The sequence below is a fragment of the Lagopus muta genome, chromosome 1 (assembly GCF_023343835.1).
Source record: "Lagopus muta isolate bLagMut1 chromosome 1, bLagMut1 primary, whole genome shotgun sequence".
NCBI classification, from domain to species: Eukaryota; Metazoa; Chordata; class Aves; order Galliformes; family Phasianidae; genus Lagopus; species Lagopus muta.
In genome coordinates this window covers 43356870-43376985 of record NC_064433.1, presented here as the reverse complement: position 1 = coordinate 43376985, position 20116 = coordinate 43356870, and the positions used below count along the sequence as shown (strand labels likewise).

General features: G+C 35.0%; 1 protein-coding gene across 1 annotated transcript in view; it reads left to right on the top strand.

Moving 5' to 3' along the window:
• The window catches only part of DCN (decorin), a 39221-nt gene extending 23037 nt beyond the window's left edge, over positions 1-16184 (top strand). The window contains exons 4-8 of the mRNA XM_048934654.1: positions 8557-8770; positions 8984-9097; positions 10330-10423; positions 13289-13427; positions 14659-16184. Of these exons, the coding sequence (XP_048790611.1) occupies positions 8557-8770; positions 8984-9097; positions 10330-10423; positions 13289-13427; positions 14659-14853 (756 nt within the window). The 3' untranslated portion in view covers positions 14854-16184. The remainder of the gene's footprint in view (positions 1-8556; positions 8771-8983; positions 9098-10329; positions 10424-13288; positions 13428-14658) is intronic.
• Positions 16185-20116: the final 3932 nt, after the last annotated feature.

The following is a 20116-nucleotide window of genomic DNA, read 5'->3' as shown; positions in this document are numbered from 1 at the left end:
GGGAGTTGCATGAGTAGATCATGATGCAGTTCTTACATAATTTTAGCAACTGCTGCATAGGTGTCTACATCTGACCTCGAATGAGATGATTTATGCCCCCCAATTTTTTTTTTGCCAATTCTTGTGCTTTGCTACTAAACAGATTTGACACTCTACTTCCTTCCTGCTTGTTTTGGTTCTCATCCACCTTGGAGAAGTGTCCTGTTTTTTTCAGTGAAGATCATCTACTGGATGTTGAAACAAAAAAAAACAAAGAAACCTCTTCAGTGCAACTAGTCTTTTCCAATCCTTCCTCACAACACTGCATTAAATGGTATTGCATATGAAAAGCACTGGCACCGATAGTATCTTCCTACTTGGCACACAGCTCAGGTCTTCATTATACCTTGTGCTGTGAGTTAAGCTGTTGTGAGTGATGTCATCTTGCTGACTTTAATTCAATGGATATTTTTCTTTCCCTTATTAAAGCAGATAGAATTTAATATTGAATTAAATAGGTGACACTTCAGGAAAGACATTATTTCTTTACCCTAGTCTCAAAAGTATCCAGGCATGTTTAGGGACCAGTGGAAAACAAACAATAAAGACAACAGTAACATAGGTTTTACTAAATGACCTACAAAACTGATTTTCTTAGATTTTCTCAGTAAGGGAAAAGGATTCTTCAATCTCCTCCCCAAAATAATGATTTACTCATGTACATTTATGCAACTAAGCACTACCTCTATACTTGGCAGGCATCATTTTTCTCTTTGTGAAAGTTGTGGGAATGATTCTCATCCCTCCACTTACAATATTTTTCAAAGTAATAGTGAAAGGGGAATATTGCCTTTAGATAAGCATATCTCAAAAGTTTTGCTATTGACAAAGGTCCGTTTTTGTGTTAAGGATATGTGTGTGCATGTGTGTGATGTACATGTATATATCTCACATATAAACTTTTAAAATCATATTCTCAGATACGCATCACAGACGTGATAGCCTTACACTTGCCAGTGTGATGTTCAAAAGTTTCTGGACTTCTACCAAAATATGAAACCTTTTAAGACTCTACTAAACCAGAAATAATTGCACAAATTATCGCTCTTACTGTTACAAAATCTGAAATAAACAGAAACTGCACAGTCTTTTGCATGAAATTATCACTTAGCATAAGCATTTAAAGAACAATTCTCTGTAATCCCAATTCATACACATCTTGATGAAGAAAAAAAAAGCATATCAAGTTTACTCCTTTGAACAAACCATTTAAATTCATATCTAATTCCTATAGACATCACCTACCATAGGTATAATAGTTTTGGAAGCGGTTTTCATGAACAAATCAAATTGCAGTTCAGTTTGTGCTAATATAAAAGAAGAAAAGGGATCCCTTTATCTTGTCCACGTCTTCTCTTTCAGTACAAAAGTAACTGATTAAGCTCTTAAATGGAAGAAAAAGAGGACTTAATAACTACAAAGATGTTCTGTGTAAAAAAAAAAGAAATTTCGTGAGAAGGTCAAAGAGCAAATTTGCAGCTGGGGAATTTGGCAAACAAGTAGAAAAGGTTTCAATTAAGGAAATATTTAAATGCAAATAATATATGCCTGCAAAGGAGGACACACAAAAAGTAAAAGGTGATGCTATACCTGATATTTTTACAGTTTTCAATTGATCCAGAAAAATGTGACCGAGCTGTCAAAGTTGTTCTTAAAAAACTGAATGAGACTCCATACTATAAAAACGAAACATGAGATAGACTTTAATTGGAGGTCTCAGGACAATAATGAAAAAAAAAAAGCCTTAAAAGATTTTTTTTTAGGGCCAAGAACAACATTTTGCAGTTTCAGAAAATTGTCTTTTTCTATGTAAATTATTTGCTTATGATTTAATCTTGTCACAAAACATTTAGAAATGGTGTTGGAAAAGGAAGAAGAAATCTTTTTACACAGCTATCAGAATTTTCCAGGCAAACTAAAACTCCTGGAGAAAGTACAGTATTTTGACCCCACGGGCGTTTAAAAAAAATCTGAAATACTACATGAGTAAGCTGAAGGAGGAGTTTAGAAAAACAGCACATGGAGTTGCATGCTGTGTGGCAAAGCCAAAACAAACCAGCATAATACCTGGCACTTTGGAAAAGAAGTAATAGAAACAACTGTGTGTGAGATCAGCGTAAGATTGCACAAATAAAAGTAACTGCATGCTTTTGCAACAGGAATTTTTCAAAGGCATAGTGTTAGTACAGTAAAGGAAGGTGAATACAATTTTGGGCTGAAATCCAATGGAACATTGCTTAGTTTAAGTTGATGGACCATGTCCATCATGTTGTATGCAAAGCAGACAACAGAGCCCAACCGATCTTCATTTACAATAGAAGACTTGCATAGAGAAGATCTGTGCTAGGGACTTATATTTACAACCATATCCACAATAAGTGATTATCAGTGTTAAATGTATGGGCTAATAAACTGAAATACTCTTTGTAGCAACATTTTATGGAAAAAAAATTTTTTTGCACGAAAAATGTTTTATGCCCTCAATTTTTGTTTATTTACTTATATCAGAAGAGGGCTCCCTATGGAAGGACAAAGGCCTAAAACAACTGACAATAAGTCTAAGAACACCTTCCAGGGATATAGAAAATTTCCTGACAGATAAAAATATTAGTGAAAGAACACAGATTTTGGATGAATTATTACTGCTTCAGTTTCTTTTTCACAGACATTATCAAAGGAGAAATTAAGTAAACATGCTGCTCTTTGAATCAGAGATTGAAGGCTGTACAGTGACCACTAGCTTACTGTAAACAATAGGCAGAAATCTCTGCCCAAGTTCTACTTCTGAATTCAATTCCCACTATCACTTAGTAGATAATAGGATGGAGAGACACTTCCCTCCTCTCCAGCTAAGAGCTTCTTAGAATCATGGAATATCTCAAGTTCAAGACAAATTTCTGTGAGCACTGTCCAAATGATTCTTTAACTCTAGTGGGTCCCTGACAAATATTCAGAGAAAGAAGATGTTAATCCTTCTGAAGAACTACAGCACTTCCTTAGAGAGATTCCATTTCTCAGACTCTCTTTTGCATTGTGCAGAACGCAGAATGAGATATTCCACAGAAACAAGCAATGTGCAACACATAACATGCATGAGAGATAATTTTTTAATGTGCAGGGGAGAAAGATCTTTTTGTGTGAGCATAACAACAGCAGGAAAAAATACTTTTAGATCTTCAAAAATTTGGAGAGTTTCAGAATGCTGAACTAAAAAAAAAAAAAAAGGATTTTAAAAGAACACAGCAATAAAGTAAATAAACAAGTAAATTATGATAAAGTGAAGGACCTAAATGCTTGCCCCAGTAGACAACAGTAGTGTCAAAATGTTCTTTAGAATGCCAGAACATTAGGATTATTTTTACTGGAGCAATAAAACACAGAACCAGCTGTTCTCTGGTCATCTGTGCAAATCACGTTACACAATACTTCCCAGCGACAGCTCAAACTCGGTGCAAACTACAGCTACAGTAGGAGCTTTGGCTAGGTGAGATTACCCACCCAACAAGGTGCTGTGGATGGGATCAACTGCTTTCCATAGTTTTCTTTCCTCTATACTGACAGGTTTGTTTCAGTGCCTTGACATCTCCTTCTTCACAGTTTGTCCATCTTTTCCCTCTCCTTTCCATGCCATCCCTTATTCCTTGCCTTTCCTATCTATGGCAGCTTGATCCACTTTACTGAAGCTTATCAAAGAATTTAAGTTCTAATCTAAGAACCCTAAGAAAATCATTACACCACCGTGCTTTTTTAAAAACATTATCTTTTCTCTGCATTAAAACTATATGTTCCTCATCAGACAAAACATCTTGTTTTCTGTTCAGAGACCTCCTTGGATTCAGGGCCTCTTGGTTCCTTCAAGTTTACCAATCTGTATGATTTTTAAAATACATACTAATTTTGTAAAATTCTGTCTTCCAGTAAGACACAGAAAAGGAAATAGAAAGGGTTTTTTTGGTTTTGTTTTTGTTAGTTTGTTTCCCCTATATGTGCACGCTCACACTTAATATTTGGCAGAAAAGCTTGACTATATACAAGTAGTCCAGCATACAACTATGAGTTAACAACTGAAACCATCAGGCAAACAAAAATGACCAAATTTATTAATATTTTTATTTGAATGCTGACTCCTGAGCTTACAGTTCTTAAGGCATTACTGTTCCTAGCAGCACTACAATAAAACAACAGGTAATAATAAAATACATAACCCAGGAAATTAAAGAAATTCCATCGGGTCAGCAGATTGATTTTTTAGTTTAAACCCTGAAGGCCGCATGCATCATTAAAGATTTGATGTTAGGTAAGAGCTCCATACCCAGCTGGCAAACCAGATGTATCAGCACGTAATAGGGTTGATAACAATTTGCTGATTGTTCTACAGTTCATTTCAGATTTTGGCAAGGCTCTTAGTTCAAACTCTTCTAAACTAAAAAGGAGAGACGTAAGGGTGGAAACCCCACAGAACCTTGAGGTTCTCACATAATGAAATGACACCAAAAAATATAATGCACCACTCTTCACCCCTGGCCAGGGTAGAAACCTCAAGTTTTGGTAATCCCAAGAACTAAGCCAGTTCCTATATAATGGCCACATGCTCACTCTACAGTTTGTTTTTTGACAAAAGCATGCCAGCAAGTGTTCCAAACTCTGCCTGACTGTGAATCCCTGGTTTTGTTCAGAGAATGAATATTTGAAGCACAAACCAGGCCAGGAGGAGGTAAATGGACAGACTCTAATGGAGGAGCCAGCATCTATTCATATCATACAATCCTTTTCCGCTTTTATTTATTTTAAATAGAGTTTTTGTTACTACACTAATATAAGAGGTGTGTCAGTAAAAATTAACCTATCTTTGGAGCACAACTTGTCGGGTTTTTTTTTTGTTTTTTTTTTTTTCCCTCTCTCTCTGAACACTGCTTAAAACGCTGACCATGATGCAATGGTCCATAGGTATTACTGTGGAGCAATATACAATAATAAAACTAACACAGCCTGCTGACCTTGCAGGAACTGCATAAGAGCCATAGGATCTATGATATACATATCATATTGTGTATAACAATAGAAAAAGCCTTTATCTCAGAACAAGAGAAGCTACTTTTTCTCATATTCATAAAAAATTGCTGTGTGCCCTCTGATCTCAAACATACAGTGTCTTTAACGATTCATATATTTGTGCCTCCTTCTCTTTCTTTCTCACTTCTTTTCCTGCCTATGGCTAAGGACCTCAATATCCATATCAAGTGATGTTTACACATGCGCATGCTTAAAGCTTTTTCTATGTGGATTGGTGATATGCTTCAGTATTGTTGACTTGTTTATATATGTATTGAAAGAAATATCTGTAGTCCCTCCACCAAACAAAGGAAGAGCGATTTTTGAAAAAAAAATATTCCTGTGCCTGACTTCAAGTATCATCCTAAGCTGTCAGGATTCTTCAGTCTGCTAGATCATTTCATACAAGCAGCAATGCAATTGCTTACAGGTCAAGCACTTTCAATGCTTTCAGATTGACCCTCATTTTTCCCTCTGAGCATTATTTCGCCCTGCACAAAATTAGTAGATGGAGCTGTCCCTTTGCAAAATGCATATCATGTCCCACCATGCCATCTGGGCTATATTCAGGAAATAGTCCATGTGGCATTTTTTTTGCCTAACATCCCTTCCTCACTAGAACAGCCTGCAGATGTTTTCCCTCAGCTTTTCTCCTCTAGTTCCTGTTTTCAATGACCTCTAAATTCCCCGGAGTTTTTCATTTAATTTTATTGTGTTTTGTTTTAACTTTTGTTACACGCAAACCATACGGGGCACATTCTGAGGAAAATAAACAGCAGTGCTCCAAAGCTAATAACTTCTTTCTCTAAGTCTTGCGTATAATAGAGTTATTGTGAAGTGGGAAAGAAACCCATGGGTACAGCTGGCCAGGTGCTCTGCTGGTGTGTTATCCTCATCATTTGCTGTTGCTCTGGGAGACAGTAAAACTCCTTTCAAATTCTGATGTGTGGGCTTGTTTTTACTTCTTTAAAGCTGCACAGCAGTGTGAGAAATAATGTAGCTTCAAAATAGTGGGACTCACACAGCAGGATGCAAGTGAGAACTGATGTTCTGGTGCAAAAAAAGTTGAAAACTACAGGGTCGTGATACTTTTCCAACTTATACCACCAATCTGTATGTTCCCACTGTGAAAGCATTTCTAAGCATACTTTTTGATAGATATCATTTCTAAGTGAGATAGATATTCTGAATCTTTGAATAAAACAACTCTTCTGTGTGTTTCCTCAAGATGTTTTTGATCAGAACAAGCAGTCCTCACAAGAGCTTTAGCTGTTCTCTGAACATTAACTACTCACAGGATATTTACATTACAGGGTGAGCTGAATGTATACCCATCTATTTTTGGTGAGAAATATTTCACATCAGAACACCAGCTTTGATAATCAAACCACAGATATTTTTATTGAAAAGTTAAAAAAAAAGAAACTGAAAGTAGATACAATTATTAAAAGATAAAGCAAATGTTTAGCTGAAATAGATGACCAAGTGGTAAAAAGCAAATATAGGTTAAAAATTTCACATGCTCATGTGTCGACACTCACTTAATATTGCTTTAGATATCTACAGAAAACTGTTAAAATCAACCAAAAGGACTGTAATTAGTAGTAGCACATTCAGTTTTTCTGTCATTACGATTAAAGCAGTGAAAGAGACTAAACAGAATAATTTAAGCTATATCCCCCTTAATAACTGAATGTTTCTCATGTCCTAACACTGTGCAGGTAGATTAAGTACTCTAAGGAGAGAAACTGCATCTGCTTCCAAATTCTGGCAGTTTTCCCTTAGGACACAAAAACTATTCTCATAGCAGTTCTTATAGCAATCCGAAATAAGAGAGAGCTGTGGCCGTAGCTTCCACTGACCAGTATATTTACTTTGGGAGAGACTTATTGTTAGTGAAATACTTCTCTGAACTGTGAGTGACCTTTTCTACCTCCTTTTGCAAATGTGGTATTGATAGCTAGCATACAAAATTAAAACCAGATCTGCTCAACTTTACGCATACTCAGTGAAACCATATACAGATCACAATGCTTGCTTTGCTCAGGATGAGCTCCTTTAGGAAAAACAGACATGTCAAATACGATTTTAAACTATCTTCTTACCACTCAGTTTTCTAGATAGGTAGTCCAGACACAGTGATTTAGTACTTACTTATTATGGGAAGAGCTAAATGCTCTATTTTCCTCCAAGAAAAAATATGCATGTTCAACCCTGAAAATATTAAAAATATCTTGAAATACACTGGATATTAACTATAATAATATATATAATAAACAATTATTTTTTTGATTGTGTATATCAGCAACACTTTACTTTTGTTTGTGAAAAATGACGTAATGGAGTTAGTGAACAAAGATGTTCTGTATCTTCACTCAAGTAATACATATAAATAGACAATGTTATCCATATCAATACAGTACATTCTATATCTATCTAATTCACTGCAGAAATGTGCAAAACTGTAAGTTTGATAATTAGGCAATTATGAGATTAATTCTCATATATGTCAAATCTGAAAACCTTTCCATTAGCTTGTAGTACTCTTCTGACAGTAATGGGTCTTCTTTTTATTCATGGATGGTTAATCAATATGAGCTAACAGGAAAGTCACATTTCAGAGGCATGTGGAGACTACCTCTTCCCGAAACGTACAAAGAGTTCATTTGCAATTTGCTTAGATTTATCCTGAATCTAGATAGCACAATTGCCATGAGAACTAAATTAGATTCTAACATAGAAAACAGAATACATGTGGTTGACTCAATGAAGTTCTTAGAGTATGACACTTCGAATTGTTCCTCTTTGATACTATGTTATGCTAAAAACAAAGAAACAAATTATATTTCTACAAAATATAATTTGTTCTAGTTTTATTTCTACAAAAATGAGACTATTAGCAGACAAACTTAATAAATTCAATCCATAAGAAGAACAAGAAAGTGTGTGTATATTTTTATTAAGCCAGACTGTTCCTTGGCTAAGTCATAGAGTTTTCTGTTCAGGAAAAGTTGGACAGGATGGTTGTGCAATGATGGAGAAGATAGAAGTGTATTTGATTAAACAAAACTACTACTTTACTTCCTATCTAGTCAGGAAAAAAAGAACAAATAATACTGATGTTAATTATACATGCATGACTTACTCTTCACAGATTTCAAACAGAAGGACTATGCTTAGTTGTGAATATAAATTATAATTCTTCTGGATATTAAGAGAAGCTGCATATAACTCAGCAGTGAATTACCATTTGTAGTTATTATGTAGGTCTTGCTTATCTTTCTCTGTTTCATAAGTCATTAGTCTATTTATTTCAGTACTGCACTGTATTTTCTTCAGCTCACTAGATTATCCATCAAATGACCTTATAAAAAACCTAGAAAAGAAAAAATATTTTTAAGTGCTTCATTCTTTAAATAATTTTCCCAGTGGTCATCTGAGATCTCTGTAATTATTACTCCACAGGCATTGATCCTTGTTAACAACAAAATCAGCAAAATAAGTCCAGCAGCTTTTGCTCCTCTGAAGAAACTGGAAAGACTGTACCTATCCAAGAATAATTTGAAGGAACTTCCAGAAAACATGCCCAAGTCTCTTCAGGAGATACGTGCTCATGAAAATGAGATCTCCAAGTTGAGGAAAGCAGTTTTTAACGGACTGAATCAAGTGATTGTCTTAGGTATGAGCATGATGATCTGTAATGAAATCAATCCAGCGTATTGCATATTTTTTCAAGAAGCATTTAGTCCTCTCAGTAATTTTATGTGGAAAGCCACAAAATGTGTTATTAAATTATACTTCTAAATTAGCTTTCATCTGATAGTGACATAAAGTTCAATGTATATTGATACATACAGTGCAGTATAGCTCACTGAATATCTTTTGTCAACAGAACTGGGCACCAATCCACTCAAGAGCTCAGGAATTGAAAATGGAGCTTTTCAAGGGATGAAGAGGCTTTCTTATATCCGTATCGCAGATACCAACATTACTAGCATCCCTAAAGGTAAGAATTTTGTTAATTATTTGACAGATTTACACAAGTGTAAGACAGCAACTTCTAGTCAGCTAGAGAAACTTAAAAAGTGAGTAGAGAAGCATCTTGAGTTAGTTTGTAGAATATCCACTAGCTGACTATTGGATAAAGAAAAAAAAAAGCCTGAACACCAAACAAAAACACACACACACAGATTTCGTTCTGTAGTCTGTTGGCTTTAACTGGTTTGGAAAAATTTGTTTTTCCCTTATGACAAGCTCCAGAAGAGGTATACTTTACAAAGTAAGGCATTTTATGTTACTTTGCTCTCCTTGTCACATAGTTGAAATATAAAGTGGAAGAATGTTTACTTCCTCTAAGCCTCGTTTGTGAACCTGGTCAACGTTGTACGGATGTAAACCCATGCAGAATTAAGTGAAGCTCTACAAGCATAAAATCAGCCATCCATGAACCCAAAGAGTTGAAGCCAAAAGATCATTCCTATGCAAAACAGAAATATTTGCCATTTTTAAAGTATTTCATTGTAAATCACTGCAAAGTAAAAACAACTTTGGTATAAGCTTTTAAAAAAGAAAAGAACTAGAGAATGGTTCCAATGCAGAGGAAATTATATTCAATTTATTCGTACTTCAGCCAGCAAAATGTTTTGAAGTAGCTCTACTTTTTTGAAAGTTTAATACTAGTTGTTATTTCTTTCTTGCCACGTTTCCTGTTTTGCCTGTTTCTTTGAGGGAGCTAAGATAGTTAAAATATTTGGTTCCAGTTTATTTTCCTGATAAATAGAATTTACAAACTAGTTTGTATCCCATTTAAAATACAATAAAACTATTTTTTCTCATCGTTATAATGTCATTTCCTGCTGCTGTTATTTATATACAAGAATGTCAGACTTCGTTTTAGCCAGACTACTCACATGTAGCACAATTATATATGTTCCATTTATGTAATTGCAAAGGCTAGAATATCAATGAAGAACTTCATTTAGGTATTTCTTAAGAATTAACTGCTTTTTTTAATGACCTTATGAGATTGATTTTATTTAATGGCAAATAAATTCTTACTAGCTGTTTTCAGTTTACCTGACTGTGAATTGTCCTATTCATTCATGGAACTAATCTTGGTCATATCTGGCAAAAATCTTTAACACAACCTCCCCTCCTTTTCCCCTACCCAAAACAAAGAAACAAGCACAAAATAATACAGTTTTATCAAAAGTAAATTGATTACGTTCTCTGTCTCAGGTCTTCCTCCATCCCTTACTGAACTTCACCTTGATGGCAACAAAATCAGCAAAATTGATGCGGAAAGTCTGTCTGGACTCACCAACTTGGCTAAGTAAGTGTTTAATTTTTTCTTTTCACATGTAAATATTAATTGAAATTGTAACCATTACAGAGCAATTAAAAACATAATTCTGGGCTTCTCAGCATTATCATCATTGAAGCTTTAAGTAACTTAGAAGGAAGAAGCTCCTAAGACTTGCACGCTGAAATAACAATGCAAAAAACTTTTTTATTTCTGAGCACCCTCTCCAACTATCTTCAGTTATGAACAATGTATGCCAGTTTTTTTCACATGAATACTGTTATATTTTAGAACTCTTATGAAAATAGAAACATAATTGACTACTACACAGATTATTGTATCTTATTCCTAGATCTACATGTTAAACATTCAGAATGTCATAATGAAAGCGAAAAAAAAAAAAAAAAAAAAAAAAACAAAACCCACAGAAATCTAACAAAGACTGTTCAGCAAAAGGATTTAAATTTACTAATTTTTAGTACCTTGGAGTACAGTTTAGCGCAGTGACATAATTAACACACATTCACATGTTTTGAATCTGGCAGTCCCAAGTGATGAGTCTCACAGCAGCTTTCTAAAGCTTGTAAAACAAGACATGTTTGATGTTCATGTTTGATTAAATATTCATCCTTGCTTAAAATAAGTTTTTTCCTGGATGTCATGAACAAAATAAAAATTCTATAATTATGGGTTACAGAACTGTGAAGCAATTATTGCTACTGATAGAAGCTTCGTATAAATCCTTCAGGCAAACGATAGATAAAACTTTAGGGAAAAAAAAAAAAAAGGAAAAAAAGACCACCAAGTTCTTAATTACTCAGTTCTCAACTACTACTTACTTACCAAGTTCTTAATTACTACTGTTTGGAAATGTGTTGTCCTGCAGATGATGCTGTTTTTCTGCTTTTTGAAGTTAATCTCTGGAAAACACTGCAGACAACATTACATGGTTAATATTGTTGGAATTCCTTCTTAAGTCATAAATTAGATGCAGCAAGTGCTAGTGGACCACTCAAAATATCTAACCCTGGCCTGCTTCCATTGCGGTTGCACTGAAGCAAAATAATCTCTTGTGGTCTGGAAATGTGGAGCTGTGCAGAGTGGGCACCAACTTATAAAATTGTTCTCTCTGGCCTGTGGTTGAGCAAGCAACATAAGCACAGTCAGAAATCTTTTGAAAAGCTGAAAAGTAAAGCAAAGTAAAGATCTGATGAAAAAGGAGGGTGCTGGGTATAACACAGCAGACACTTAGAAAGGAGGGTGTTACAGGACAGCATATGTGATAAATCTAAGGGGCAATATGCATCCTCCTGCAGTTCCACAGAAATAAACTACCCAAAAATAGTTTTTATTTGTATGGGTAAGACATCAGGAACATCAGTATGAGGTCGGTTAACCCTCCTGGATTGTAGCAACAGTGCTCAACAGTCTGATAGCTGTCCTTAACAGATAGTTGACCTGCGAGAAAGTCTTTCAAAACTTTTCATATAATGCTGCAGTGAAAAAAAAAAAGTCTTAGGAATGTAAATGGAACAAAGACTTTGCTGGTTTCATGCAGGAAGGAGGTTTGCAGAGGAATATATGCGTTTATATATATGTGCATACACAACTGCTACTACTAAAGTCTCTAGATCTGATTAAAGTTTACTGAAGAAAATCTAGCTGCCCTTTTTTTTTTTCCCTAAAGTTTTATCTATCATTTGCCTGAAAGATTTATAGGAAGCTGCTATCAGTAGCAATAATTGCTTCACAGTTCTGTAACCTGTGGTTACTTGAGTCCTGAATAAGAATGTTTGTTAAAGTGCATGTAACAAAAGAGTCGGCTATTGCAGACAAAACAAAGTAAAAACGATCAGAGAACTACCTCTATGTTTAGCTATGGTTTGGTTATGCTATTCAACTATGTCATGACTGTATCAGCTAAAACACTATGTTATCAGTTCATTAATATAAAAGGAAATAGATTTTGCCAGCACAGTAAACAACAGGCATTTTCAAACCTCTTCTCATTTGTTCCCACTGGAAGAGGGAAGATCCTGTTCTTTCCTAACTCTTTTAATCAGTTTGTACTTTCTACAGTAATCCTTTCTTATTCCATTTTTAAGCGTAACTTCTAACTTAGAGTTCAAACAACAGTTAACAAAGTGTTAACAAAGGACAGAGTGCCTACTCATAACAACTGCGGAATTACCACTGAATTCCGTACTGCAACACAGAGCCTTGAAACTTAGGAGAGACTCTTTCACATTTTCCTAACTGGACCACATAAACTATGTTAATAAACCCTGAATGTGGATGTATAAATTGGGAAGGATGACTTTGTGGCTAAGTTCTGGTCTGGAACCCAGAATAAATGTGTAACATCCCATTTCTGTGTTCTGCTGAGAAGATCACTGCATGACTCAGCTCCTGTTTACAGTTTGCAACATGGCTCCAACTACATGTGTACTTTAGAAGGATGTGGTGAAGATTTAAAATTAACAGCTCTAGTCATTGTGGGTCTAGTTTGACAAATAAAGTTACAGTTAGTAATCCTAATGTCGTTTGAGAAACTTTTAAAGAAAGGCTGGTACCTATGTGGATACACGGTATGTATTTACAGTGCAATCAGGCATATACACAATTTAGAAACGTATGCAGAACTGTGGACAAATTAAGTGAAGTCATGATACTTGTAAGTATGATAGCTCACACCAGATATCAGTCATTTTAATACATTTATCTAAACTAGTTATCATTGGTGACTCTGAACCTTATGCATAAACGTAGTCTTTTCTACTGTAGTAGTTTGTAGAAGTAATCACCCCAAGAAAGATGATTATGTAGGTAAGTTTAATGTTTTCATTAGTTTCTTTTCATGTGTTTTTTTGTTTGTTTGTTTGTTTTTTTCTCCAGATTGGGTCTCAGCTTCAACAGTATTTCTTCTGTTGAAAATGGTTCTCTGAACAATGTACCTCACCTGAGAGAACTTCATTTGAATAACAATGAACTTGTCAGAGTACCTAGTGGGTTGGGTGAACACAAATACATCCAGGTAAGGTTTATCATACTGCCTCAGATAACAACGTTTGGAAGATTATAGACGATATATGAATGGTTATTCAATTTTGAATGAAAACATTTAGTTGTGAGAAAGATAACTTGATTAAAGTTTCACTCATCGCTGGATAGGCATAGAAAAGTAGTAAACAATAGGACTCTTATTCTGTTGGGTATTTTTTGGCAGTGGAATTGTCTAGATCTGTAGGCATGAATTTGCATCTTTGTGTGCTTAAAGATACACAGATATGGAGATATGGAGATACGGAGATATCTATGTACTTATTTATTTATTTATATACTTTTTTTTTACTTTTTTTTTTTTTTTACTTAGAAACTATGCTTTCTAAGAACATTTGTTAACTTTTCATTTTTTTATTCAACTCAGTGATGTATTTCAAGTTTCTCAAAAACCTTCCATTTGGTATCCTACAAAGCTATGCCTTCAGGAAGTGAAAGAGGAACAATTCACACCAGCAGTGTTTCGAGGTCTGTGTGATTAAATAGCAAGAAATATGACCTCTTGGAACCAGTTAAAATCTGTCTCCACTTGGTCTCAGGTTTTAGAGGAAGGAATCATGGAATCATATAATCACCAAGGTTGGAAAAGACCTACGTGATCATCCAGTCCAACCATCCACCTATCACCAATAGTTCTCACTAAACCATGTTCCTCAACACAACATCCAGGGTGTCCAGGGAGAAAGCTCCCAAAGAATGAAGACTCCCAAATGGAAATCACTGCCTTCATGTAGCTTGAGAAAATTCATTGGAAATGGTCACTCTGGAGCAAAGTAATCATCAACTATCAGCAGTTACTTTGGCTCTGTGTCCTGTAGAGTTGCACTCATGAGAGTGAAGGTTGAACAGAAACCATTCAACAATGAATGCATTCTTTATATACAGCACATGCTTCTGAACCACAGTACTACGTTAATAATTTCACATTTGTCTCCTGTTTCAGCTACAGTATGATCAATTGATAGTGCTACTACTGTATTAGCATGCAAAATTTATGCTCTTTTTCTAGAAATTATTTCTAGTTTGATATATTACAGGTATTTCAAAAAGTAAGAAGAATCTTAATTTGTTTGTTTTAATTTGTCTGGAAAAGTGGATGTGTTTTCAGTCTGAATGATATTGCACAATACTATTTGACATGAAATGATTTATGTTATTTGCCACAGCACCTCAATTTTTCACTTATGCAATTCTATAATTTTCAGGTGGTCTATCTTCATAACAACAAGATTGCTTCAATTGGCATCAACGACTTTTGCCCTCTTGGCTACAACACCAAAAAGGCGACTTATTCTGGTGTGAGCCTCTTCAGCAACCCTGTGCAATACTGGGAAATCCAGCCCTCTGCTTTCCGATGTATCCATGAACGCTCTGCAGTACAGATCGGAAACTACAAATAGATTTCTAAAGGCGGGGTTTGGTTGTATTTCAGCTAAAGTACCTGTTGTAATGGGCCTGTTCAAAAAATTGTTGCTAACAGTTAGTGCCAAATACCAGAAACTTCACCGTAAAGTGGAGATGATCCAATTATGTAAAATAAATTAATCATTACAGATGTGCAAGATCAAACATACCATCAAAAAGGATTTCTGTCTGTGCTTTAAACTGACTTATTTCAGCCTTCTTTTCCAGCATGCTTTCTGTGGTAATTTTTGGTTTGCTGAATCCTACAGGTTTTCAGATTCCACTGTATATGAGATTCGGAGTAAATATTTGTCAAACTATGATTTAAAAAAAAAAAAAAAAAAAAAAAAGATAGTGATTGAGCATATTTTTATAGCCACTGAAGAAAAATAGTAGAGGAAAAAAAGGACTCTCAAGTCATCTTGAAACTTGAGAAGGAGAGAGTTACCTCCTTTAAATTTATTTCAAGCCCTGGAGGTTTAAAAATATTACTATAATACTAAGCTAATTTTGAATGTATCTATTTAGCAGAGGCAAATAAAATTGTTGCTGATGTCATTATTTTCGGAAAAAAATAAATTCATATTGTACACATAGTTCTTTTAAGTTTGCCATTTTTTTAGAGCAATGCTATTCAGGATTAGTCTAACATAATCCTAGTGAACAAAATAATGAGTAGTCTGCAGCACAAAACCTATAACCTATGTCTGGAGCTCAATTACTAATTTTCTCTAGGGCAAATCCCTTTCACCTTAGTCGTAAGAGCAGTTTGATTTTCAGTGAAGCAACTTTGCAGACTAAGGTATTAGGCTTTAGCCATTGGTATCAATCCATGTATATATCTAAAACAAAAATAATAGCAGTTCACTGTTCATTTCTTCTACATTGTACATTTGTCATCATCCTTTACTGATTTTGTTTTTTAAACACTGTTCTTAACTGTCAAGTAGAGATATGCAGGCTCCCCATCAGATGAATATGTGAAATTTAGAATAAAAGCAAAATCCTAAGCATAGCAAAAAATGAAGTGAAATAACAGAAAGGCCTAGTTGAACATTGCTGGGATATCATTTGTAGAAATATCTTTTGAGAATCATCTGAAGCTTTCTGCAAATTGGGATTCTACAACACATTCTAGTGGGTAGCAAGCACATCAAAGGTAGGCTGCACATTTCTACTGTCGATCTACAAAGCTAAACATATACTCAATCAAAATGTCACCTTAAAAGAATCTTCTGCAGCCTCTTAATTCTCCAAAGCCAATCTCTCTAATTTGTAAAACATATATGTCATTTATATTAAAGGATAATGCAATACAGGCAAATTCCACAGTGTTTGTCTTTATTTTCTGTTTTGTTAGCATGACATACTGTGAAAGAACTTTAATTGTGGTTAAGCCCTGAGAGTGAACATCTTTGGCATGGTAATAACTAAAGTACAAGCAGATTATTTGAAAATCTTTTGTCTTTAGAAAAAAATCACTAATAGGTCTTTCTTTTTTAGAATATGAATATGTCCTCTTAATATTGTCATTTATTTATAAGTAATTGGAAATTATAATGAATCATGAAAACAATTACACCGAAACAAGGTGTTGCCATCTTTGTTTGTTATCTAGTTCAAAGAAATAGCTGATGAGTTCCTGTATTTGCATCTGATTTTCTTCTGGGTTTCAAATTTTCTGAGCATTATTTTTAGAAAACTAACAATACTTCATATTCTTCTGTCACTGGCAGGAAAACCTTCCAGGTAATCAGCAGGTTATTTTTTCCCCTTTGGCTTTTGTTTGGGTATCTGATATTACTCAGAGAGACTTCATATACAAAGTTGAGTGCTGGCATTTCAGAAGAGGACACAGGCTTTTTTTTAGCTTGAACAACTTCACAGATACAGTTTACAAGAAGAGATTCATATCCTAAATAATACAAATAACTCATTATATAAAATTTCATATGAGCATGTATTCAAGCTTCCCTTTTGTCTCTCTGTAGCTTAGAAATCTCTACCGACTAAGGATTTTCTTTCAAACCAGAAACAACCTTAAGTCTATAAGAAAATACCTGAGCCTGTACTCCACTGTCTACACAATATCCACGTGAAATCCAACATAACAAATTTGCCTGTTTTCAGATTTTAAGCACATATATGTCATACAGTATATTTACTGCCAACAACTAAGGTCTGGAAAGATAATGAGAGTTTCCTGATTCCCAGCCCTGTAGAGTAAAAGTGAATAAGCAAATTCTACAGCATAAGACACCAGCAAGATCTTGACACTGACCAGTTCAGAAGGCAAACACACTCTAGATTTTCCTGAAACAATTTCCAGACAATCCCTCAGTACCTAACAAAACCCTATACTGAGTCCAAACAACATGAAGCATCAGCAAACTCTTCAAAGCATTGATGCATTGGAAGCTTAATACTTTTAAAACTACTTTTTTGTATAAATACAGAACAGATGGCTTTTCTGCTTTTGAAAGGAAGAGAGAAAGGGAAAGGGAAAGAGAGAAAGAGAGAAAGAGAGAAAGAGAGAAAGGGTTAGAGGAAGGCAGGAAGGAAGGCAGGAAGGAGGAGAGGAGAGGAGAGGAGAGGAGAGGAGAGGAGAGGAGAGGAGAGGAGAGGAGAGGAGAGGAGAGGAGAGGAGAGGAGAGGAGAGGAGAGGAGAGGAGAGGAGAGGAGAGGAGAGGAGAGGAGAGGAGAGGAGAGGAGAGGAGAGGAGGGGGGGGGGGGGGAGAAAGGGTGGGGGAGGGGGAAAGGGAAAGGACTCAAATAATCCTTCCAGAAAGAATGAAGATGGTAAACAACCACATAATAACTTGTGGGATTAGACTCATTTTATTCCCATAAAGAAAGAAAATCCGTATTTCCTGGAGCATCCTAAGGCATCTCAGCTCTTCCTGCAGCACAAGGCCACAGAGGGGTCACTACAGGCAATGGGTATGACCATTTCTCACGTTTTAGAATAGATTCTTCTAGGGTGCCTAACCAAAACATTTCTTAATAACCTAAAAATCTAAACTGGCGGAAATGAGAATAAGAAGTTGTAGTGACAGATCTTCAGTTGCAAGAATGGTATAAAAATGTAACTGTCATACAGAAGCCTCTTACTTCTTCCACTGAATACAAAATTATAAAAAATCCACACTAAAAAAAAATAGCACTTTCTTGCCTTTGCTTTTAAAGGTGTATTTTATCATAACTGTCTTGGTAAAGAAGGCAAAATGATAAAATCAGACAGCAATGTGTTTTCTGTCATCTACAATTAATAATGCCTATGACTTGTCATGGTACTTAGAAACAAGCCCAAGTAAAAGTTTGGATTTCACTTTCTCTCATTCACAGGACTTTTCTGTATTATAGCCAATATTTTTTTGCTGTTCTGTGATGTCTAAACAAATAATTTTTCCACCATTCATTAATTTCACTTGAATGTTCTTTAAAATCCATGTAGTAATCTAAAGAAAATTTCACCTATCTTCTCACAGAAATGAGTAAATAAGTTGGAAACAAAATCTTGAAGAAGTGATGCTTATTTTCCAGTTTTAATGCGTTATTTTAACTCAATGATACTGTTGTACATTGTGCTTTTCCATTTGTAATAACTTCACCTTTTTCCCGCTTTTATAAAATTAAGCATATCCCTTTTCAAAAGTACATCTATATTTCCTGTTAGCAAAACCAAACCTTGTTAAAGAATTTTATTTTTCAAAATGATTACAAGAAAACTCCAAATCAGACCCTTCTCTTAAAGCCACAAGGCAGCTAGCTGTTTTTGGCTTTGTCCATCCAGTTATGGACAATGATCTACTTGATTTCCTGGTATATAAATAACATCAAATCTAATTTCCTTTTCAGAAAAGAGTCAAATCTTAAATCATTTCTTGTCAAATCAAGTACTGCACAGATTGCCTTGCTCTGATTTCTGGGTCTATAGATTTGATTCAGTATCCTCCTCCCTGGGCTGTTTCTCACATCTTCTAAATGCAGTGTCTGCATTTATGAGCTCTTTGGCTCATAAGCTGGCTTTTTCAACCTACTAGTGTACAAATCTGGGTACAGTCCCTTTCTGCTTCTATTTGGTACTAGTTAAAAAAAAAAAGAAAGAAAGAAAGAAAGAAAGAAAGAAAGAAAGAAAGAAAGAAAGAAAGAAAGAAAGAAAGAAAGAAAGAAAGAAAGAAAGAAAGAAAGAAAGAAAGAAAGAAAGAAAGAAAGAAAGAAAGAAAGAAAGAAAGAAAACCCCACAAATAATGTTAGCTACTTTATAACCATTTACAAAAAAAAAACAAAAAAACAAAAAAAAAAACAGCAGAAAGTTGCGAAATTAAATTTCTGTTCAAGGCTAGCATTACTTTAATGCGTTTGTATTATCATACACAAAATACCTAAAAAAGATTACAGGAGACTCTGATCCCAGCACTATTCTGAAGTGCCACCTAGTGTCATTGAGGCACAGTAACAAAGATGACCATGAATTGTGAAAGCCAGCAGGAAAGTGATTCTTGAGGGTTTATGAAAAGAAGCTATGTTGATACATTAATTAATATGCTTTGTCTGCTATGTTTTGTTGTTTTTGTTTTGTTTTGTTTTGTTTTTGTTGCTATTAATTAAGTGTGCACAGCTGTGGAATCAATAGCCTGTTTGCATGTCTCCAGTCAAATATTCTTACTTTGCCCATGGATGTATAAGATCACATCCTCTCTGAATGCACGTGTGCCTGTTAAGTCAGCTTTGCTGCAGGGCTTGGTTTACATCTCCATTAAAAAAAAAAAACAGTGACCTTATTTTCCAGTCATCACCAAGCTGTTGCTAAGCGGTGGTGGGTTTTTCTTTTCATCCCAAATTTTAAAGTGTTGTAGTTGGTGCAATTTTAATTAAAAATATTCAACAGTGAGAAAAGGAATTAAGGAATGTACTTGTGACAAGCTCACAAAACACTCTGAAGGGAAAAACATGGGCTGCCAAATAGCCAATATTAAGTGGATTGTCTTCAAAATTAAATAGTAAATCTAAAAATAGCTGATGCATTTTAGAATAAAATATTGTCATCATTGTGCAGGAGCAACAGAACCCAATGCTCTAGCAGTTCCAGCTGTAATATAATAAAGGTTTTGTGCATCCCCTGAAAAGGCACAGAAACTGCTTGTGTTTGAATTAAACTCAACACAAACACTCAAACAGCCAGACTCATCAATGGATACATTTAAAGTGACATAAAACAGCCTTTGGTCTCCTGCCCTACTTCCTGCTCTGGTTGTT